This window comes from Elaeis guineensis, chromosome 2 (genome assembly GCF_000442705.2).
Source record: "Elaeis guineensis isolate ETL-2024a chromosome 2, EG11, whole genome shotgun sequence".
Taxonomy (NCBI): domain Eukaryota; kingdom Viridiplantae; phylum Streptophyta; class Magnoliopsida; order Arecales; family Arecaceae; genus Elaeis; species Elaeis guineensis.
In genome coordinates, this window is record NC_025994.2 from 70,352,052 (window position 1) to 70,371,210 (window position 19,159).

The 19,159-nt window shown below is 45.5% G+C and overlaps 1 protein-coding gene across 1 annotated transcript; it reads right to left on the minus strand.

Annotated features, from left to right (window-relative positions):
* Positions 1-431: 431 nt before the first annotated feature.
* Positions 432-8,600, minus strand: LOC105035966 (serine/threonine-protein kinase SAPK10). The gene is made up of 9 exons (XM_010911684.4): positions 8,030-8,600; positions 6,443-6,517; positions 6,247-6,348; positions 6,107-6,160; positions 5,929-6,021; positions 5,569-5,661; positions 2,225-2,329; positions 1,992-2,090; positions 432-1,111 (listed from the first exon to the last, which is right to left on the minus strand). The coding sequence occupies exons 1-9, from the start codon at positions 8,204-8,206 to the stop codon at positions 821-823; spliced, it is 1,089 nt and encodes a 362-aa protein (XP_010909986.1). The 5' UTR covers positions 8,207-8,600; the 3' UTR covers positions 432-820.
* Between the last annotated feature and the right edge of the window lie 10,559 nt (positions 8,601-19,159).

Below are 19,159 nucleotides of genomic sequence, written 5' to 3' on the forward strand. Positions count from 1 at the left end.
TCTGTAAACGGAAATTATAGGTGTTTGGTTATATTATTAAAGCAGTTTCCATTGTCTTCGCTACCCATTATCTTTGTCAGCTGCAGTAGCTCGTCCTAAGACTAATTTAGCCATAAGAGAATACTGTAAAAGGCCCCCAACTACAGCCCAACTTAACGGATTTTGATCAACTTGCAGCAATCTAAACACCCAAAAAAATGGCCACCTGCAATTTAAGTTCACTTACATACCCAGTTGTAGGTATCTGAATGTACCCTTTACCTTCCTAAAGTTGACATTTCTTGCATCAAATCATGCAATACACTTTCAACAACAGAGCCGAGAGATGGGGTAAGAAGTAATACAATGCAACTGCCATATGTTACCATTTTCTTTATAAGTACGGTTGCAGAGGAAAGGTGTGAGTTTTAAAGCAGCACAAAACCCAGAGATAGGTGATTACAAAGTTTTTTTTACCAGCAAAAACTGCATGACAATAGGTACAAATTGTTGAAATAACAGATAATAAACAAGCGCAGGGCGAGGGGTGTTGGGTGTTGGGTGGTGTGGTTTGGGTGGGGTGTACATAAACAAGCGCGGCGCGTTGGGGTACATAAACAGGGCCAGGTGGACATTTTCTCCAAACCTGCAGAAATATGACAGCCACACAGCACCAAGGATGTGTACTCTAGATAAAAATATTCCCCTTTAAGACTGAGAAAAGATAAGTGGGATCGCCTTCCCTAGCCTGCCAACCAGCCATATCAGAACATCTGGCTCAATACTTCCATCTTCAGCGAAAGATAACAGTGCCGTCTTAGCAACCAGGCCAACGACAAGCTCACATTGCATACACTATCTCCCCACTGCTGTCCACATCAAGCTCAGGATCAGAGTCAAGATCCTCCATGTCATCATCGATGTCGAGGCTCCCCGTCAAATATTGGTTGAGCCCACGAGTACCAGCTGCAGGGATGGTCGCCTCAGCTATAATCTGCATTATCTCATCTATGCTCTGCATAGGTTGGTCAGGCTCCTCATATTGATTGCTCATGGTGTTGTCATCCATTAGATCAGCAGGAAGGTTCTTCAAGAACCACTCATGGTTTCGTATCTCAGGGATTGTTATCCTCTGCAGTTTTAGTAAATTAACAAGATTGTTTCCTACCAAAAGTAATGAACTCCAAAATCAACAAAGTGATCACATTTCTACAGAATTTACCTGCTTTGTGGCAAGTGAATTTTGCAACTTATTTCATGTATGCTTAACAAGTAATAACAATGAAAAGAATTGAGTCCACAGGTAGGAGTGCCACTAGCAGCTACTTGACGCATGTCATTCTCTCTAATGGAAATGACTGGTGCTCCACTATTCAGAATTATGGAGATATTTTGCCAAAAGAATTACAAATGCCGATATTTTTATAATGCAAAAAGAAATATGCACCCAAGAAACCAAATCTGCTGATTGTTATGTTGCCAAAAGGGTAAAGGATGATGTTTGAATGTGGAATAATGCAAAAAAAAAAAAGTTAGACAGCATAAGTCTAGGAAATCCATTAATCGATGACTGCATAAGGACGCACTCTGCTGCGTCAGTCTTAATTTTTTGTCACAATTTTATGCCTTTTTCTAGGTTGCCCAATTCTTCCACGCCCTTCAATACAAACCCAAATTTTTCCCTTGCACAAGCCCATGTAATCCAAGTCAATCTCCATCACCATAGGGGCAACTACTATGTTGTCTTTAATATTTTCCATTTTAAAGATCTCACTATCACTTTTGTAACTAAAAAAAATAAGCCAGGGGACTTTCGATCATAGTGCCACCACTGCTTGAATTTCCCTCTTTTAACAGAGCAAGGGACATTTAAAATAAACATATGCAATAACCAAATTTTGAGCCACAGCCTACACAATAGCATACAGTACTAGTTCGGATTTGCATGCCTTCACTGTCTGACAAAATTATCCCAATAGAACTAGGCATTTCCAAAAGGATGGAGTACTTACCATAGCAGGATTGGCGACAAAAATCCTTGCAATTAAGCGTCGGCACTCAGGAGATATGTGGACATAGTCAGGAATTGAATACTGAACTCCTAATATACGCTGCAAGAGGAATTCGTTAGGACAGCTGATATTTTGGATATTTATGTGATAAAGTGTGTAAGAATTACAACTATACCAGAAGAGTAATTCATAATATTTATTAAAAAAATTAAGAAAAACAAAAGAACTTATACCTGTATTGTCTTCCGGAAGTTTTTGGGATCTCCTGGATCCTCAAAAGGATATGCTCCCACTAACATCACATAAAGAGTCACTCCACAAGACCACACATCAGCAATCTGCGGTGTGTTAAAAATGTTCAATATTATAAGAAGAAAACACAACTTTCTGAGCTGAATTATGTTATCTTTTACAGTTGAATCACACAAGCAATTATCCATCGACACTCAGTTAAAAAATTATATGATACAGCAAGCATATGCTCAATGTAAGTGACTACATCAACTGAAGCTGGGTAAAAACACAAATAATAACATGGAAATAGTTAGGTCCTTCAACTCCATGTACTCATGGTCAACATACAGATGTGAACTAGGGTGAGGAGCAGGTAAACATTTAAATAATATTTTTTATATAACTATAATAAACCCCATTGTAGAAAATAAAGAACAGAATCATGATACTACAACATACAGGAATTCAAATAGCACCAGGTGGGTTGTACATGCTACCATGGCCTCTCAAAGCAGTAAAACAGTTACTTTAACAATATCTTAATTATATAGCAATTGCAACACCTAGGAATTTCATTTCAGTTGTTATGATAATTTTTCATTCTAATCAATGATTCACATAATCCAATGGGGATAAAAAAAAACTTTTCATCCCGTTTTACAAGAAAATACAAAGATTTTATACCAGTTGTCTCAAAGTGTCATGTGTGACATGACCAACATTGCCTTGCACTTGTTATGGAGGTTCACCAGGTCAACTCTACAATACTGTAAAAGGGCAAAATGTCATCTCCTATTCCAGATTGGATCCACTATCTCAATGCATGTGCTCAACATCACTATCCACCCTTCCACTGCCACTGAACAATCATCCACACTTATCTTATCAACCTCAACCACCACCTTAGGCCCTATCTATCAGTGACCCAATAAGTATCTTTCTATCCTATAGCAATCACATGAGGTATTGAGTTCCTCCTAAGAAACATATTCCATTCCCCATTTGTAGCTACTTAGTCATCTTCTATTGGCTTGTGCCAGTATTGGCACACAGCATGGACCAGCACAGCACTTATTAATTATTCTTTTAAAATATGGATTGGCTAAGAAGTGTACTAAGTTCTTTTTTAATCTTTTGAAAAAATGGCAGGGCACAGCATGTGCAAGCACAATGCAAACCCACTAGCACAAGAACTGATATCCTTAGTTCCCTACTACTTATTATGTTAAAAGAACATTCTAGGGTTCCTCATTACTAAATCTTTGCTATAAATTAACATGCTATCATGACCCCATACCCCTGCCAAAATTACATTTAATAAGTAATAATCTTCCATAATTCAACTAATTCAATGAGGCAAAGAATCGAATAGCTAGAATAGATAAGGAAAAGTATTGAAGTCCATCATAAGAGTAAATCAACTACTTAATTATACACTTGGGATGACTTGACACGTTCATATGCAGTTCCAATTTACTTCAATTGCAAGAACGTAAGTAATTCTGGACCTCTAATTTAGTCCCATGTAAAGCTTAGCAGAATTTACACAGGGTATGATAATATTATTTTTCACATTGTTGTAACTTAGACCCATAAGGTTTCTAATTCTAACACGGTAAAGGAAATTTTTGTGCTTGCCTTAAAAGCTTTCTCAAGTGAAACTTTTCAAAGAGAACTCAAGGGCATATTGAAGTTACATAAAAACAGTACTCCCATATCCTTAATGCCCGCAGTATTTTCAATAGCTGGATCTTGTTCCTCAGATTATCTTAACTCAAGACAAAAATGGCCTAAATTTGAACTTAAAACCTCCTTGATGAAATTAAACAATTCTAATTAATTATTGCAATAGCATTTTTCAGCATCAAATGGATCTAAGATGTCATACATGCATCTTTATCCACATCAAGCATTTGCAGATAATGCACTTGAAACAATCTACAGTCCAATGCAAGCTCTGCGCCTTCTCACATCCTTGGTTTTGGCATAAGCCCACAATTTTCTTTCTTGGACAGCTTGGGAATATCAACACTGTCATAACAATTCACAGTCACCAGTGCAGTAACTACTTTGCTAGGATACCAAAATGACAAAAGCATTCAGGTGGCCATATAAAATGGAAAGAAAGGATAAAGAAGAAGATGGTAACATGATTTCCAACATAAAGAAGCGCTTGTGGTCCACAGAGCAAAATTGTATTTTCACAGTTCTGGGGATAGAGAGGCACCTGCACGTACAGGACCAACCTATTTCCATCCTAATAAAAATATATAACATTCTCTAATACACATTGACAAATTTTTAGCTCTACAATTATTAGAAAAATCTGAAAAACTATGCTAGTATAGCGTAAAACTCAATTTACATATAAGAGACCCAGGGATAAGAGATTCTTTTCTCAAAAGGAATCATAGACCAGTTTACCATCTTCATATATTCCAGGCAATAATTTGTATAAAAGTTCTTCTATCTAAGCATAAAGACCATCCCCAGATTACAGTTTTGTAAGTACTAACCAGTAAAGAACCATAATTTTATTGGACAATTTGATAGCTGCACTAAACTGATGGTCGTCCCAGAAACTGTGGCTGTTAATTATATAACTGGGACTGAGATATTTTCAGTATATGTTTAGAAGAAGGGAGGTTGGTTAGCTTATGAATCCAAGTCTGACAAGGCTGCCTCCTTTGTCAAAATCATCTATTAAACAAAGCCACCACTAAATAAAATGAAGTAAACATACTGGTCCACAATGACAAGCTAATTATAGAAGAAAGTTTTTTGTTAAATTTGTCAGTCTGAAGATGCATGGCACTCAAATCTAAAAAGACAAAGTGGTTCTTCAACCTTCACAAGTGTAAGTTTTTGGAAATTGCAAAGAAGTTAATGTAGAAAACAAAAAACAATAGTGACAATGGTGATGATGATGACAATAAGCTCCAAAACAAGCAATCCCACAATTTCTCCTCAAGACCATCTGAGAATGTGTTCTTTGGATTGGCTACACATAGTAGGAGACATGGTTGAAAAATCAAGTGAATTTCAAAGAAAGATTGGACTCTAGTTCAGCCAATAAACATTAGAACTGGAGGACAGATGCATTAGAAAATCTCAGTAATGGCTCACTCCAACGTAGGCACATCCATCATTGGATTCAACATGCAGTTATGAAGTGATAAAAATCTAAAATTGCACCAGCAGAAACAATAACAGATTAAATTCAATTACATGCCTCCAATGAAATTATTGTAATTTGTGATCGATAGGTCCAAATTTAATGAAATGACAAAGATACTAAGCTGAATTACACAATTAAGGAACACATTATGAAAAACTAATTTACCTTGCCATCATACTCCTTCTTGAGTAGCACTTCAGGAGCAATGTATGCAGGAGTTCCAACAGTTGACTTTGGTTGTGAATGCAGAACTGATGACTGAGAATTAAATAAGTGAAGGTTATGCAGAGCTAAAAGTTCAGAGTGAGAACATAAACAAAAGCATAAATATAAAGATATATGCAGCTGATTTCTATCAGAACCCAACTTCAAACGAAAATTGACATGCAATTATGTGTGTGCAAGTCATAAGATCATTGCTTGTGAATCAATGCAGAGACTGGACAATGAACTTTAAAATATAACTATCAAAGTACAACATAGGTCAGTAATCCATGTAATCCCCAGTGACCTGAGAACATGCACCTTTGAATACCCAAAATCACATATCTTCAGACGAGGAGCTGTGCTTCCGTCCAACAAGGTGTTCTCCAGTTTTAAATCACGGTGACATACTTGCTTGACAAAAGGGAAACCAAAAAAACAATCATATGTGACCATCTAGAATAAACCAACAGAAATGGAAATAATTCACATTAAATACCATAGAGTGGCAATAGCTAACTCCTGATATAAGCTGCCGGAAGAAAAAGCGGGCCTGCAAGGAAAAGCAAAATAAAAGACCAGATTAAGGAACAAGTCAGAAAAAATGAAGGGAAAATCAAGTATCAGCTGAACTTAAACCTCATCCTCACTGAAGCGACCAGCATTGCATATGCGCTCAAAAAGCTCGCCACCAGAAGCATATTCCATAACAATAGCCAGATGAGTTGGAGTCAGAATAACCTGAAGATGGATTTCAGCACAGAAAGACTGAATGATTTTTCCCACTACTCCTATCCAGAAAAATGTGAATAAAACTTCAAACTTAAAGATATACCTCTTTGAACCTAATAATATTAGGATGCCTCAAAGACCTATGGTTAATTATCTCTCGCTGAACATTTTCATCTATCTGTACAAAAACAGTATAGCACCATATTAGGATAGCACAAATGGTGCAGTTGTTCCACATGCTGGCAGGTCTTAACATTCATGTATTGAATCTAAGATCATCAAGAATACATCCTGCATCTAGACACCATTAGAAAAGCAATTCATTGACCAGACCACATACTGTTAGCAAATCAATGAGGCCCTTGGTTCATGCATTGAGATGATGTCTCCTTCTGCTTAATCTAGTAGTTCCAGTCTTCTGGGTGCCAAGAATGTGGAGGCTTTCTTACTTCATTAGAAAGTTAAAAAATCAACACCCGTCACAGGTTTTCAAGGTCTGGCATGAACTCTATTCAATTGATTAAGAAAAAAATTTAGTAGCCAAAAACTCATGTCACAATTCATAGTTTTTGGTGCAAGGAACGGCAGGACATGGAAGTTTTAGAAAAGAATGGAAAACTTCCAAACCAACACCTGTTGCTTTGCAGTCCCAAAAAATGCTTTCACTGTGAAAAGAAACAGGTTCTGTTAAATCATGTCAACTTCAACAGTTTCAGAACATCATGCCAATAATGCATGGTAAAAACCAATTAATCCATCTTATCATACCGGAGCCTCACTTAGAATAAATTCTGACATTTAGTGACAAAAGGTTAAATTAACACCATGGAAAAGTTTGTCACTCATTTTGCAAGATTCATTAGTTTTCTCACAACCAGGATATTACTTGTCTTCCAAAGAATTTGTGGAAACTAAGCAAAAAGACTAAGACAAAGTGATAAATAGGTTCAACAACAAATAAACCTGCCTAAGTGGATGACTCATTGCGCATGGTACTAGATCTTATCTTCCATTTTGAATCCAAATTCATCAAAGTCATATGTCCTCGTTATTATGACTAATAGAGAATTAATCTGAAACCACCAGCACCTAGTTTTAGGTTTTTAAAGTAAGAAAGTAGCTTCGACTCAAGGAAAAATCAGAACATATAGGCTGAAAAACAAAAAGGAAAACTTCTACCCCGCACCAATTGATCCGCAGTTCCAAAAGATGATTTTTTGTCGATAAAAGATGCTTACCATGATGAATTATGTCAACTTTAACAATATCAGAATCTCATACTGTAGATAAACAGTAAAAACCCGTAAATCCAATGACACCTATCAACGGTGTGACAAAAACAAAGCAAACACATCGAATTTTAGCTCTGAATAAATTCTCAAAATAGACAAAAGTAAAAGACTTTAGCTGGTTACTTGAATTTTGACAAAATTTGCCTCTGTTATGCATGATTGATAAAAGTTCTTCACAGTTAAAACCCACTGAATTTTTGAAGAGAATGCAAGAAAACCAAGGAAAGATGGCAAAATTAGTCGGGCCCAAAGCTAATAATGAAGCAAATACACCAAAACGGTATGGAAGACTCAAACTTTACGCAGAAAAAGCTAACCGACGACCGAAAAATCACAAACTATATAAAGAAAAATGTAAAAAAGACGATCCAGCTCTTCAAATGGAATGCCCAACCGACCTTCTCGCCCCGCTCGATGTACTTCACCGCCACTAGCTCCCTGGTCTGCTTGTCCCTCATTAGCCTTGCGATCCCGAAGTTCCCGGACCCGATGTCCTTCACCAGCTCGTACCGGTCACTGTCGTGCATTATCGGCAGATCCATAGCTGGCCCGACCGTCAACGCAGCCCGATCCATGATCGCCTTCTCCTGTCCCCTTTCTCACATCACCACACCTCCTCACCGGCTCTCAAATACCCTTCCAGCGGACCCCCCCCTACCCCCTCGCCGATCGCCTGCGATAGTGGCGCCGCGCCGGCCGCTCGATCCGATCGGGCCTGTGGATCAGAAAGCCGTGGGTGGGTGGCCGATAGAGACTGCCTCTGAGCTCCAACCCCGTGACGCCCTTCTCTCTCTCTCCTCCACCTCGCTCTCGGCCTCAGACCTCTCTCGCTTCCTTCCCCCTTTTATCGCCTTTTTTCTCGGGGTAGGGTTTGGAACTGGGAGGAGCTTCGGCGACGGCGAGAGCTCACTCGTGACTTCTTTTTGCTTTCTCTCCGCTAACACCCCGAGAGAAAGAGAAGGGAACAGGACGCGAAGGCGAGGGGATATTATCCGGCCAATAGCCGACGAATTAAATAAATATCTCAAAAAGGAACATCCCTGAATTACCACACTGCCCTTCCATCTAATCATCCCCCGCCCAATCATTACCACCGTGCGATCCACATCGTACGGAGAAGAAGAGTTAACTCGAACTGGAAATTGGTGCGAGCGGAGCGCGGCTCGGATCGCACGGCTACGATTTTTTTGTCCGTTCTTGATTCGCCGTACCGTTCGAGAGAACCCGACCGGTGAGCTAATCCGGTGGGAGCGGTGACTTGAGTTTTGAGCGCACCGGGAGCGACAGAAGGTGGGTTCGATGGCGCCGGTGTTCTTACGTGCAGGGTATTTTGGTCATTTTATTGGCCCTTCATTTTTATGCCGATAAAAAAGGTAGGAGCCTGCCGGGGCGTGGGGACACCGCGAGCGGTTTTTCCCGACCCCATTATGGCGGTGGCCAAGATTGGAGTGGTCCGGGCGACGAAAATGCCCTCCCAAAATGGTTGGAATTTCGAGAAACATAAAACAGTTATTATTGGTGCGAGAGACGGATAGAGGTCTGGGCTGCGACCGCCACGTCAACCGGATCACGTGAAATGGTCCGCGGTTCACGTGACGAGCACCGTGGATGGCGGCGGTTTCGCGAGCGTGCGTCCAAAGGGTGATGAGGAGACATTGCTACCGTGACTCGGAAACTCCACTCGAAAAAGTTACTCAGGTATCTTGCACCAATCAGTTTGGTCCATTTAATGGCGCAGTGCGCAAGGATGCGCCGCACCAGACGAACGACTTGTTTCGGTGGTCTTTTTGACCTACCAAAGCAATTTTGTAATGAGGAATAATTTGGAGACGAGGAATTGATCCTTACAATAAGAGAGTTGCAGGCATCAATGAAAAGGAAACGTTGAACTGGGGATCGTCTTGAGAAAAAATGACATCATGTCCGGAAGAGGTGATGGTATGAAAGGATTTAAGAGGTCGGTATTGCTGGGTTACAATTGAGAGTCCACGTTTTAGGGTCACGTTTCGTCCCTCTGCTTTTCCTGATTGGATGGATCACCTTGAAACAGTAGCCGGCGCTGTTGGATAATGTCATAGGCCGCATAACGGCATAAGATGGAACACGCAGGTAGGTGCACGCCGATGCCACAAGAGGTGAATGGAAACACAGGGGCCCTACATCACTTGTGGGTCCGTATTTTATCTGCCAAGTAATACTTAAGCCCAATGATGCAGCAAGGTTACATCCTACACGGCGTACATCATGTGATTATGTACGTTATCAATCATAATTGCTTGTTTCTGCAGATTTCAATCATCAAGCGTTTATCTTCCTGTATCATTATAAAAATAAGCAATAATGATTGACAGCATGTATGATCATCTATTATATACCATGTGTTGGTACAAAATTCCGTCGAAATCAAAATTGCTAGAGTTGAGATGACCGCGATCACCATCGGGACCTGCAAGAAAAATCTAAACCGGAGTTGAGGGTGCTCCGACAAGACCCTCCGATGCTCAAGTCAGTACTCTACCTCAACAGAAATGAAGTACTCGAGTGAAAATTTTAGCAGAGTTTTGAGATAGAATTTTGAGCTTAGAAAAGAACGTATCTGGGGGTCTCCTTTTTATAGATGGAGAGCGTAACTGATTGACAGCGACGTCTGTAACCGCATGGTAGTGGGCCGTTCAGAGCCGCGCGGAGTTTGTTACGGAGAGTAGTGGCGTCAGGGGTCATTCAAGGCCACGTGGAGTTTGTTACGGAGAGTGGGATGGTGTCCGTTGTCGCGACTTGTCAGAGAGTGGTAGAGCCTGAAGAGTGGAGTGGTGTCCGTTGTCGCGACTTGCCAGAGAGTGGTGGAGCCACGCAGAATCCGTTGCAGAGAGTGGAGTAGGGTAGTGGCCATTGTCATGACTTGCCAGAGAGTTCGGATCTGTCGGCTGGAGTTCGGCTGGGATATCTGATGGAGCAGAATGGCTCTCTACCCCATCGATCTAGGAGAAGCTCGGATGTTTCCGAGGCTGCTGACGAGTCTACTGTTGTCGGATGCCTCAGGCACTGATGCCACAGGCGGGAGTCATCTGCGTAGAAGCTCGGATGGAGACTTTCCGTTAGTGAAGTCCGGTAGGAGTCCGATTGCTAGAGAAGTCTGTCTGGAATTCGTCTGATGTGGAAGCTCGTCTGAGATTATCCACCGGAGAAGTCCGGTTTCATGAAGAATCTGGCGGAGGGTCGGTCGGTGGTGGACTTCGGATGGCGTTGGGGAGGTTCGACAGACACCGGAGGCGATCGATCGTTGTAGAAATCCAGCTGCTGGAGTCCGTCCGTCGTAGAAGCTCGTCCGATATCCATCCGCTATGAAAGTTCGGACGGAGTCTGGTTCTTGTAGAAGGCTGAAAGAAGACCGCTTATTGTAGAAGCTCGGTCGAAGATAAGTTGTCGTGGGAGCTCGGAGTAGCGACCTGGTCGGTGGGTCCTGTCCCATTGTAGAAGCTCATCTGAGATCCGGCTACGAAGAAACTCGGCTGAAGTCTACCTGTAATAGAAGTTCGGAAGAAATGTATTTACAGTAGAGACTCGAATGGAATTTACTTACAGTAGATATCCGGGTAGACCACCCGTTGTAGGAGTTCGGAGCAGACCGCTCGTAGTAGGAGTTCGAAGTAGACCGCTCGTAATAGAAGTTCGGAGTAGACCGCTCGTAGTAGAAGTTCGGCTCTCGCAGGAGCTCGGTTGGAATCCTGAAGGCGGTCGACCATCGTAGAAACTTGGATGGATGGAGTCTGATTACTGTAGAAATCTCATTGTCAGAGAAGCTCGGATAATGACGAAGTCCGAAAGAAGTTCGGAGAATAGTTGATCACTGTAGAAGGTCGGCTGATAGTGAGGCCCAGAGAGCCTTTGGAGCGACCCGATAGATGGATGGAGAAGCTCATTGTCGGAGAAGTCCGGACGGTATTATGGAAGCTCGGACGGTCGAGGGGGTTCAGAGAGACGCCACACAAGGTCGGAAGCCGAAAATGTCCTGGAAGGGTCGGTCCTTTACAAACTTCGACTGGGGGTATTTTATACCCAACACCAGTCCCCTACTTTCGAGTTCGGGTTCCGAAAGAAGGAAGTACAGAGAAATTCTCACAGCCGAAGTTGGCCCCCTCGATTTTCGTCCTCGGTGGTTGTCAGATATTTTGGCGTTTGGCGTGCTGGTACCGGAGTCTTTTCAAATCAAAGCGATCCGAAAAGATTTTTTCGGAATTTTCACTGGGCGTGGCTCTAGGTACGGCGCAATAATGACTTTGTCAGCTGTCAGCCATTTTCGGTAGCCTGTCATAGTGAGTGGAACACGCGGCAAGTGTAGGTCGGCCAGAGGAGATCCGCGATCATAACTGCTCCGGGCCCTGTTGCCTATTTAAACACGTCCTCCTCCTTCAGGGTTTCACTTTGCCTGAAAGAGTCCTCGGTCCCCTCCTCTTCTCCGAGAGCTCCAGCCTTCTTTAGCATCCTTCTCGACCTTAGGCATCCTCCGATCGACTTCCATCATCCTTGCCGTCTTCCTGCACTCCTCGGGCCAACCTAGGTTAGTTCGAAATTTGTTGCTATTTTTCTGTTTTTCTTCTTTGTATTCCGTTCGTTTAGCTTCCTCGATAGCTTGTTTGCTGTTTTTTCCGATTTTTTTTTCGAGATTTTTGTGGCTTCTATTTGATCCAAAATGTCTTCCGATATCCCTCTTCTAGCGGTTCTAGGAGTTCGTCAGCCTCAGTTTTCCAAAGTCCTTGTACCGTAGACGAACCCGTAGCCGGGACCGAACCTCGTCTGGTCTTTGGCCGGACACCATCCCCAGCTCTTTGACTCGGATGAACTCTCACTGATAAGGATTAGTATGGAGTTCCTCCGGAGTACGAGCTGGAGCTTCCGGACCAACTGACCGGGCTAGCGCCCTCCTCCCGACCGCTTCTGTCTGTACCAGAGGCCTTCCGTGCCGGACTTCGGCTTCCACTTCCGCCTTTTGTCATCGTCCTCTTTCGTTTTCTGAATATTTCTCTAGTCTCAGTAGCGCCGAACTCCTTTAGGTTTTTGATAGGATTTCTTTCTCTTTGTAGTTTAGCTGAAGTTCGGCCGACTCTTTCTTTGTTTAGGAATTTCTACACCTTCAAGGTCATCCCTCGGCAAAGGACTGGTGGTACTTCTCTCCTCAGTTCGATAGAAAGGGGTTGCTGAAAGGCGCCCCCTCTTCTATCCACAACTGGAAGGAGAGGTTCTTCTATATTCGATGCCCGACCTTGGAGCTAGGATTACCCCTTGGGGCTCTCTGAGGGATTCATCCATCGGGCTTCTAGCCTGGAAAGGGACGACCTCGAAGCCTCCAAAAAGCTCGAGGCCTATCAAGCCCCCCTCCTCTCCGAACTTCTGAAGGAACAACTCTTGTTCAACATCGGCCTGAGTCCTCTTAACCCGTCGGTATCATTTTTTTTTTTGCTGCTTCCCTTTCTCTTATCCATCTCTGAGCCGTGTTGATCTTCTTTTATTGCAGACATGGACGCAGGCGTGGCTCGGAGGTTAGCCCAGGGTCTCAAGACCCACAAGAAAAAGATACCTCGACTTTGGGGTCGGTGAAGAAAGCCAGGACAGAAGGGACAAGCTCGACCGTGCCTGCCCAGGTGGCCGTTGCCGTCGACGTCCCTTCCGATGTCGAACCCGAAGTCCCCCGAGCCCTTTCAAGGAGCCCCCCGACGAGGATCCCGCTCCAGAGGCCCGTCCCGAGGGGGCACCCGAAGCCGAAGGGAGGAGGAGAAAGAAGACCCTGGCCCGGAAGAGCCGCAGTCGCAAGGCTGCTGTCGAGGGGGCCGGCGGCTCCGAGGAAGACCTGGGGAAAATCTCTTCAACAACAGGGATTTAATAAAAGGCTGGTCGAAGGGTGCATTCTGCCCGAGGTCGTCCAGAGGATCGTCCTTGCTGATCCCGAGCTGCGGGTCTGGGACTCTCTGGGATCTTTCCTCGAAGTAGGTTAACTACTTTTTTCTCCTTCTTGCTTCTTTACTTAATTTATTCCTTAACCTTTATATTGACCCCCCGGCCTCTCTTGCAGATTGGACACCAGCTTGTCGCCAACATCGAGGCGGTGAAGATCGCCAAGAGGGAGGCAGCTCGGGCGGAGGAAGGTCGCCTGGCTGGGGCCGCCCCTCGAGGAGAAGATCACCAAGGTCCTAGGTCTCCAGGAGGTGCTGGAAAAGGAGGGACAAACCTCGTCCGATCTGAGGACGGCCTTGGAGGAGGAGAGAAAGAAGGCTGAGGCCGAGGTCTCCGAGCTGAAGGCGCAGGCTTCTGAGTTGAAGGCGCAGGTTTTCGAGCTGAAAGCATGATCCCGTCCCTGGTCTCGGAGGCAGGGGCCCGAGCAGTGGAGGAGTTCAAGGCCTCCTCCGAGATGGAGGATCTACAGGTCCAGTTCGGCCAGGACGCCTTCATCAAGGGTTTCGAACTCTGCCAAAAGAAGGTGGCTGGAAGGTTCTCCGAACTGGATCTCGGCTTCCTGGATGAGGGTCCGACGATGAAGCCAGACCATCCAAAACTGTTGTCGGTCCCCCTCCAGTCGAGACCTCGTTGATCGCTGCGACCGTCGCTGCCGACCTTCCGGAGACGTCGAGCCCCTCCACTTCTGCCCCAGAGGTCCGGAACCTCTAGCTTTGTATTTTTCCTTTGTGGTGACTTTTCTTCGTTCTCTTGTACTTGAAAATTATTTAATCAATGAAATCAGATTCTTCTTCACAGAGGGCCCCCCTTTTTTTTCTTTGTATTCTTTTCCTTCTCTTTTGTCTTCTTGTACTAATTTGAGTCATGACGCTTTTGTCTCCCAACGATAGTGCCCTGCGAAGCTCTTCCCTGCCACAGGAGATTCCTCTACAGTCGATGATCCGAGACCTCAGAAGGAAAGTTCGCCAGTTGACGAAGAAATCCAAGAAGCTGGAAAATGAACTTCATCGGCTGAAGAAGAGCCATTCGGAAGTCACTGCAGAGGCTATTCGCTTTCAGGACCTCCACAGAAAGGGTCTCATGGAATACACCCGGAGGAAGGTCGACTTCGTGACGGAGCTTGAGGAACTCAAAATGTGCCAGCGATCGATCTTGGACTCAGGCTTCCAAGATCAGCTCCCTTGAAGTCGAGCTGGCGGCCGCACGGGAGAAGATCGGCCAGTTGGAAAGGAGCTCGTCCTGGCTCACAATCCAAGCCGACCACGATCGAGACTGGTCGAAGAAGTTCTCCGACCTTCAAAAGTAGCTGCAGGATGCTGAGGCGAACTACAACGCCTACCGAGTCGGCTGGAGTGGACAAGTAGAGGACTACGAAGGAAGCTCCAGACGGCGACCGACGAAGTTGCCCGCCTTCGGAGGCAGTTGTCTAAGAGAGTCCAGCTTGCCTCTGCACAAGGCTCTGACGAGCTCCGCTCCTTGAGGGGGACCATGGCAGAACTATCTGTGGCCCTTGGGCGGAAGGAGGCCGAACTGCAGCGGCTGAAGATTCAGCTGGTCCACGAGCAGCAGACGGTCAAAGATGTCGAGGCGAAGTCCGAGGTCCTGAGGAAGAGGCTTCGAGAGTCGGAGGATGAGAGCCGTGGTTCCACCAGATGTACCAGGATATGCTGCTGAGAAAGATGAAACTAGAGGAAGAAGTTGAAAACTTAAGGCAATCCCTAATAAGGACCGAAACCGAGAGCTCGAAGTCGGAAGAAACTGGGCTTCCTTAGAGCTCCTTTCTCTTTTTTTTTTTTGCCTTTCATCCTTCCATGTATTCTTTTTCTTTTCTTGTCATCTCTCTTTTTGGCCTTCAAGGCTTTGTAATATATACTTCACTAATGAAATGAAAAGAAAATTTTTCATTACCTTGTCCATTTTGGTATTGAGTTGTCGTTTACCGAACTTCTTTTATCTTTTATCTTGTCCGACGCCGTCGTTGTTTGAAGGTTCTCGATCATCGCCGTGTTGATTTGCCTTTTTGGTTATGACCGTAGATCTTTTCGAGGCCATTTGAGTTTGATGCTTCCTCCGGTGCTCAGCTTGGGGACCCGAACTTCTCGTTACTTTGAGGAAGTCAATTTCTCCTCGGCCTATGTTAAGTTTCCTTTTAGTGACTGAGGGTTTCTTGATAGGAGTATCCTTCCTCGTTGAGACGAGGTCCCTTGTGTCTTTGATGTAGTTTGTTTTTCACTTGTCACTGGTGTAGTTCGTCACTTTCCCTTTTCATCTCCTCCTCTCTTTTTTTTGTGTTCGAGTGAGGGTTTTTCCTCTGCTCTTAACGGAGTGTGAGAGCGTAGAGGAGCCGTTGAGGAGGCTTTCCTCCTCGTCCGGTCTTGATCGACTGGATCTTTGTTTGCGTCAGGACGAGGTTCTCCTCTTATTCTCGACAGCCAATTTCAGCTCATGTTAGGACGAGGTTCTCCTTCTGTTCCTAACAGGGTTGTGGGGGCACATAAGGGCCGCTGCAAGGGCCTCTCCCTCCATCCGATCTTTAAGTAACCGGGCCTTCGACTTTGCTCATGTTAGGACGAGGTTCTCCTCCTGTTCCTAACAAGACTGTGGGGGCACATAAGGGCCGTTGCGAGGGCCTCTCCCCCCATCCGGTCTTTAAGTAACCGGACCTTTGACTTTGCTCATGTTAGGACGAGGTTCTCCTCCTGTTTCTAACAAGACTGTGGGGGCACATAAGGGTCGTTGCGAGGGCCTCTCCCTCCGTCTGATCTTTAAGTAATCGAGCCTTCGATTTTGCTCATGTTAGGATGAGGTTCTCCTCCTGTTCCTAACAAGGCTGTGGGGTACATAAGGGCCGTTGCGAGGACCTCTCCCCCATCCGGACTTTAAGTAATCGGACCTTCGACTTTGCTCATGTTAGGATGAGGTTCTCCTCCTGTTCCTAACAAGCTTAATTTCGACTGAATGAGGGAGTTACTTCCTGTCGTTATAAGCTCATGCTAAAAGGATAAATATGCAAATGTAAAACTTTTATTTAAGGTAAAGCTATTGGTAATACATTCGCAGATTTTTCGAATCCTATAGCCGCGGAAGATCTGCTCTCCGTCGGGGTCCTCCTGAGAGGGAGTTGATAATCCCAATCGGAGGTCGATCTTCAGGCTGCTCCTCCCTCCTTGGCGGATCCAGCTGTGGCAGGGTCCTAGGCCGGTCTTCCCTACCTTCAGGTCGGCGTCGAATGAATCTGTCGAGCCGACCTCGTCTAATGAGCTCCTCGATCTCGTCTCGAAGCTGAATACACTCCTCCGTGTCGTGGCTGTGGTCACGATGATAGAGACAGAACTCGTTAGGATTGCACTTTCCGAGGTGTGTGCGCATCCTTTCCGACCTTAGCAGTGCTCCATAACCTCCATCAGCACTTGAGTTTTTGATGTGTTGAGAGGAGCGTAGCTGTGGAATCTTCCCGAGGAGAGCTCCATCGAACTCTGTGGTCTGGGCTCCTCTACCTACGAGCCCGGGGAGGAGTCTGGACATGCTTGTGTCCGAAGGGAGTTCGAGAACGTGGCCGAGCTTCACTCGACCCTTTTTCAACTGTGGGCTTGCTGGAGTCCCCCGCCTGCCACTGCTTCGCGGCCTCCTCATCCTTCATCTTGAAGGCTTCTTCTGCTCAGGCATATCCTTCGGCCCGAGCCAGTAAATTAGCAAAGTCCCTGGGATATTTCTTTTTCAGGAAAAACAGAAGATCGTTCTTTTGAAGACCGTCCTTCAGGGCGCCATCGCGACTGATTGGTCTAAGTTTCGGACCTCCAGCGTGGCGACGTTAAAGTGGTTGACGTAGACTCGGATGGATTCTCCTTCCTTCTGTTTGATGTTGATAAGGGACTCCGAACCTCTCCAGAGACGTCGACTGCTAACAAAATGAGCCGCAAACTGGTGGCTCATCTGATCAAAGGAGAAGATAGTACCTGGCTTCAGCATTGAGTACCAGTTTCTTGCTGCTCCCTTCAAGGTAGATGAGAAAGCTCGGCACAAGATGATGTCTGACGCGCCATGGAGCAGCATCATTGTCCGGAAGGCCTCCAGGTGGTCAACTGGATCCGAGGTTCTGTCGTAGCTTTCGAATTGGGGGAGCTTGAAGTTTGGCGGGATCGGTTCCTGCATGATCATTTGAGAGAAAGGAGGGTCAGTACAGATATCCTCACCATAAGCAGGGGAGCATGGCGGAGCTTTTCGATCCACCGGTTCATCTCCTGGAGCCTTCGATCCAGGAGGTCCTCTCGACTGCGAGTCTCGAGGGTCTTCTGGTAGAGTGGAGGTAGGGATCCTCCGGGAGTGGAATCATGATCAGACTGAGGGCTCTCCACCCTCAGATTCTCCTTTCCAGAGAAGACAGGATGACTGACCCAAGTGGCCCGCCCTACTGTCGGATCTTAGAACTCCGACGATGCTCTTTCCAACCGCACTAATGCCTGCAGCTGTTGCTGCTGCTACTGCATGGCCTGCACTGCTTCGTGAGGCCTCTGACCTGCTGAACCAGCAGGTCGAACTGCTCCATACCGACCGTCGTTGCGGAGGAGGAGGAGGAGCCTGGAAAACTGAGGCGAGGCCAGAGCCTGAGATCTGGCTGTGGATCGCCTAGTGGATGCCTTTCGGGAGGCATCAGGTGGAGATCTAGTAGGAGAAGGAGAAGAAGATTCGGAGAAGATGACCGAAGACAGTCCCGTTGAGCACTCCTTTAAGAACAAGGGTACTGCAAAGCCACAGCCCCTTCCTCTAGCGCCAATTCTATTGGTGTAGAATTCTGTCGAAGCCGGAGTTGTTGGAGTTGAGATGACCGCGGTCGCCGTCAGGACCTGCAAGGAAAGTCTAAATCGGAGTTGGGGGTGCTCCGATAAGACCCTCCGATGCTCAAGTCAGTACTCTGCCTCAACAGAAATGGAGTGCTCGAGTGAGAATTTTTGCAGAGTTTTGAGATAGAGTTTTAAGCTTAGAGAAGAACGTATCTGGGGTCCCCTTTTTATAGATGGAGAATAACTGATTGACAGCGACGTCTGTAACCGCCTGGTAGTGGACCGTTCAGAGCCGTGCGGAGTTTGTTACGGAGAGTAGTGGCGTCAGAGGTCGTTCAGGGCCACGTGGAGTTTGTTACGGAGAGTGGGTGGTATCCGTTGTCGCGATTGCCAGAGAGTGGTAGAGCCCGGAGAGTGGAGTGGTGTCCGTTGTCGTGACTTGTCAGAGAGTGGTGGAGCCACACGAAATCCATTGCAGAGAGTGGAGTAGGGTAGTGGCCATTGTCGTGACTTGCCAGAGAGTTCGGATCTGTCGGCTGAGCTCGGCTGGGATATCTGATGAGCGGAATAGCTCTCTACCCCGTCGATCTAGGAGAAACTCGGATGTTTCCAAGGCTGCTGACGAGTCTACTATTGTCGGACGCCTCAGGCACTGATCCACAGGTGGGAGTCATCTGCTGTAGAAGCTCGGATGGAGACTTTCCGTTGGTGAAGTCCGATAGGAGTCTGATTGCTAGAGAAGTCCGTCTGGATTCGTCTGATGTGGAAGCTCATCTAAAGATTATCCGTCAGAGAAGT

Bases quoted from the DNA above. Each gene is read 5' to 3' on its own strand.
- LOC105035966 (XM_010911684.4), bottom strand. From the start codon at position 8,206: ATGGATCGGGCTGCGTTGACGGTCGGGCCAGCTATGGATCTGCCGATA. The intron at 6,518-8,029 runs GTCGGTTGGGCA...GTTTTTGTACAG, and splicing joins ACATCGAGCGGGGCGAGAAG to ATAGATGAAAATGTTCAGCG. The intron at 6,022-6,106 runs GTATTTAATGTG...CCTTTTGTCAAG, and splicing joins TTAGCTATTGCCACTCTATG to CAAGTATGTCACCGTGATTT.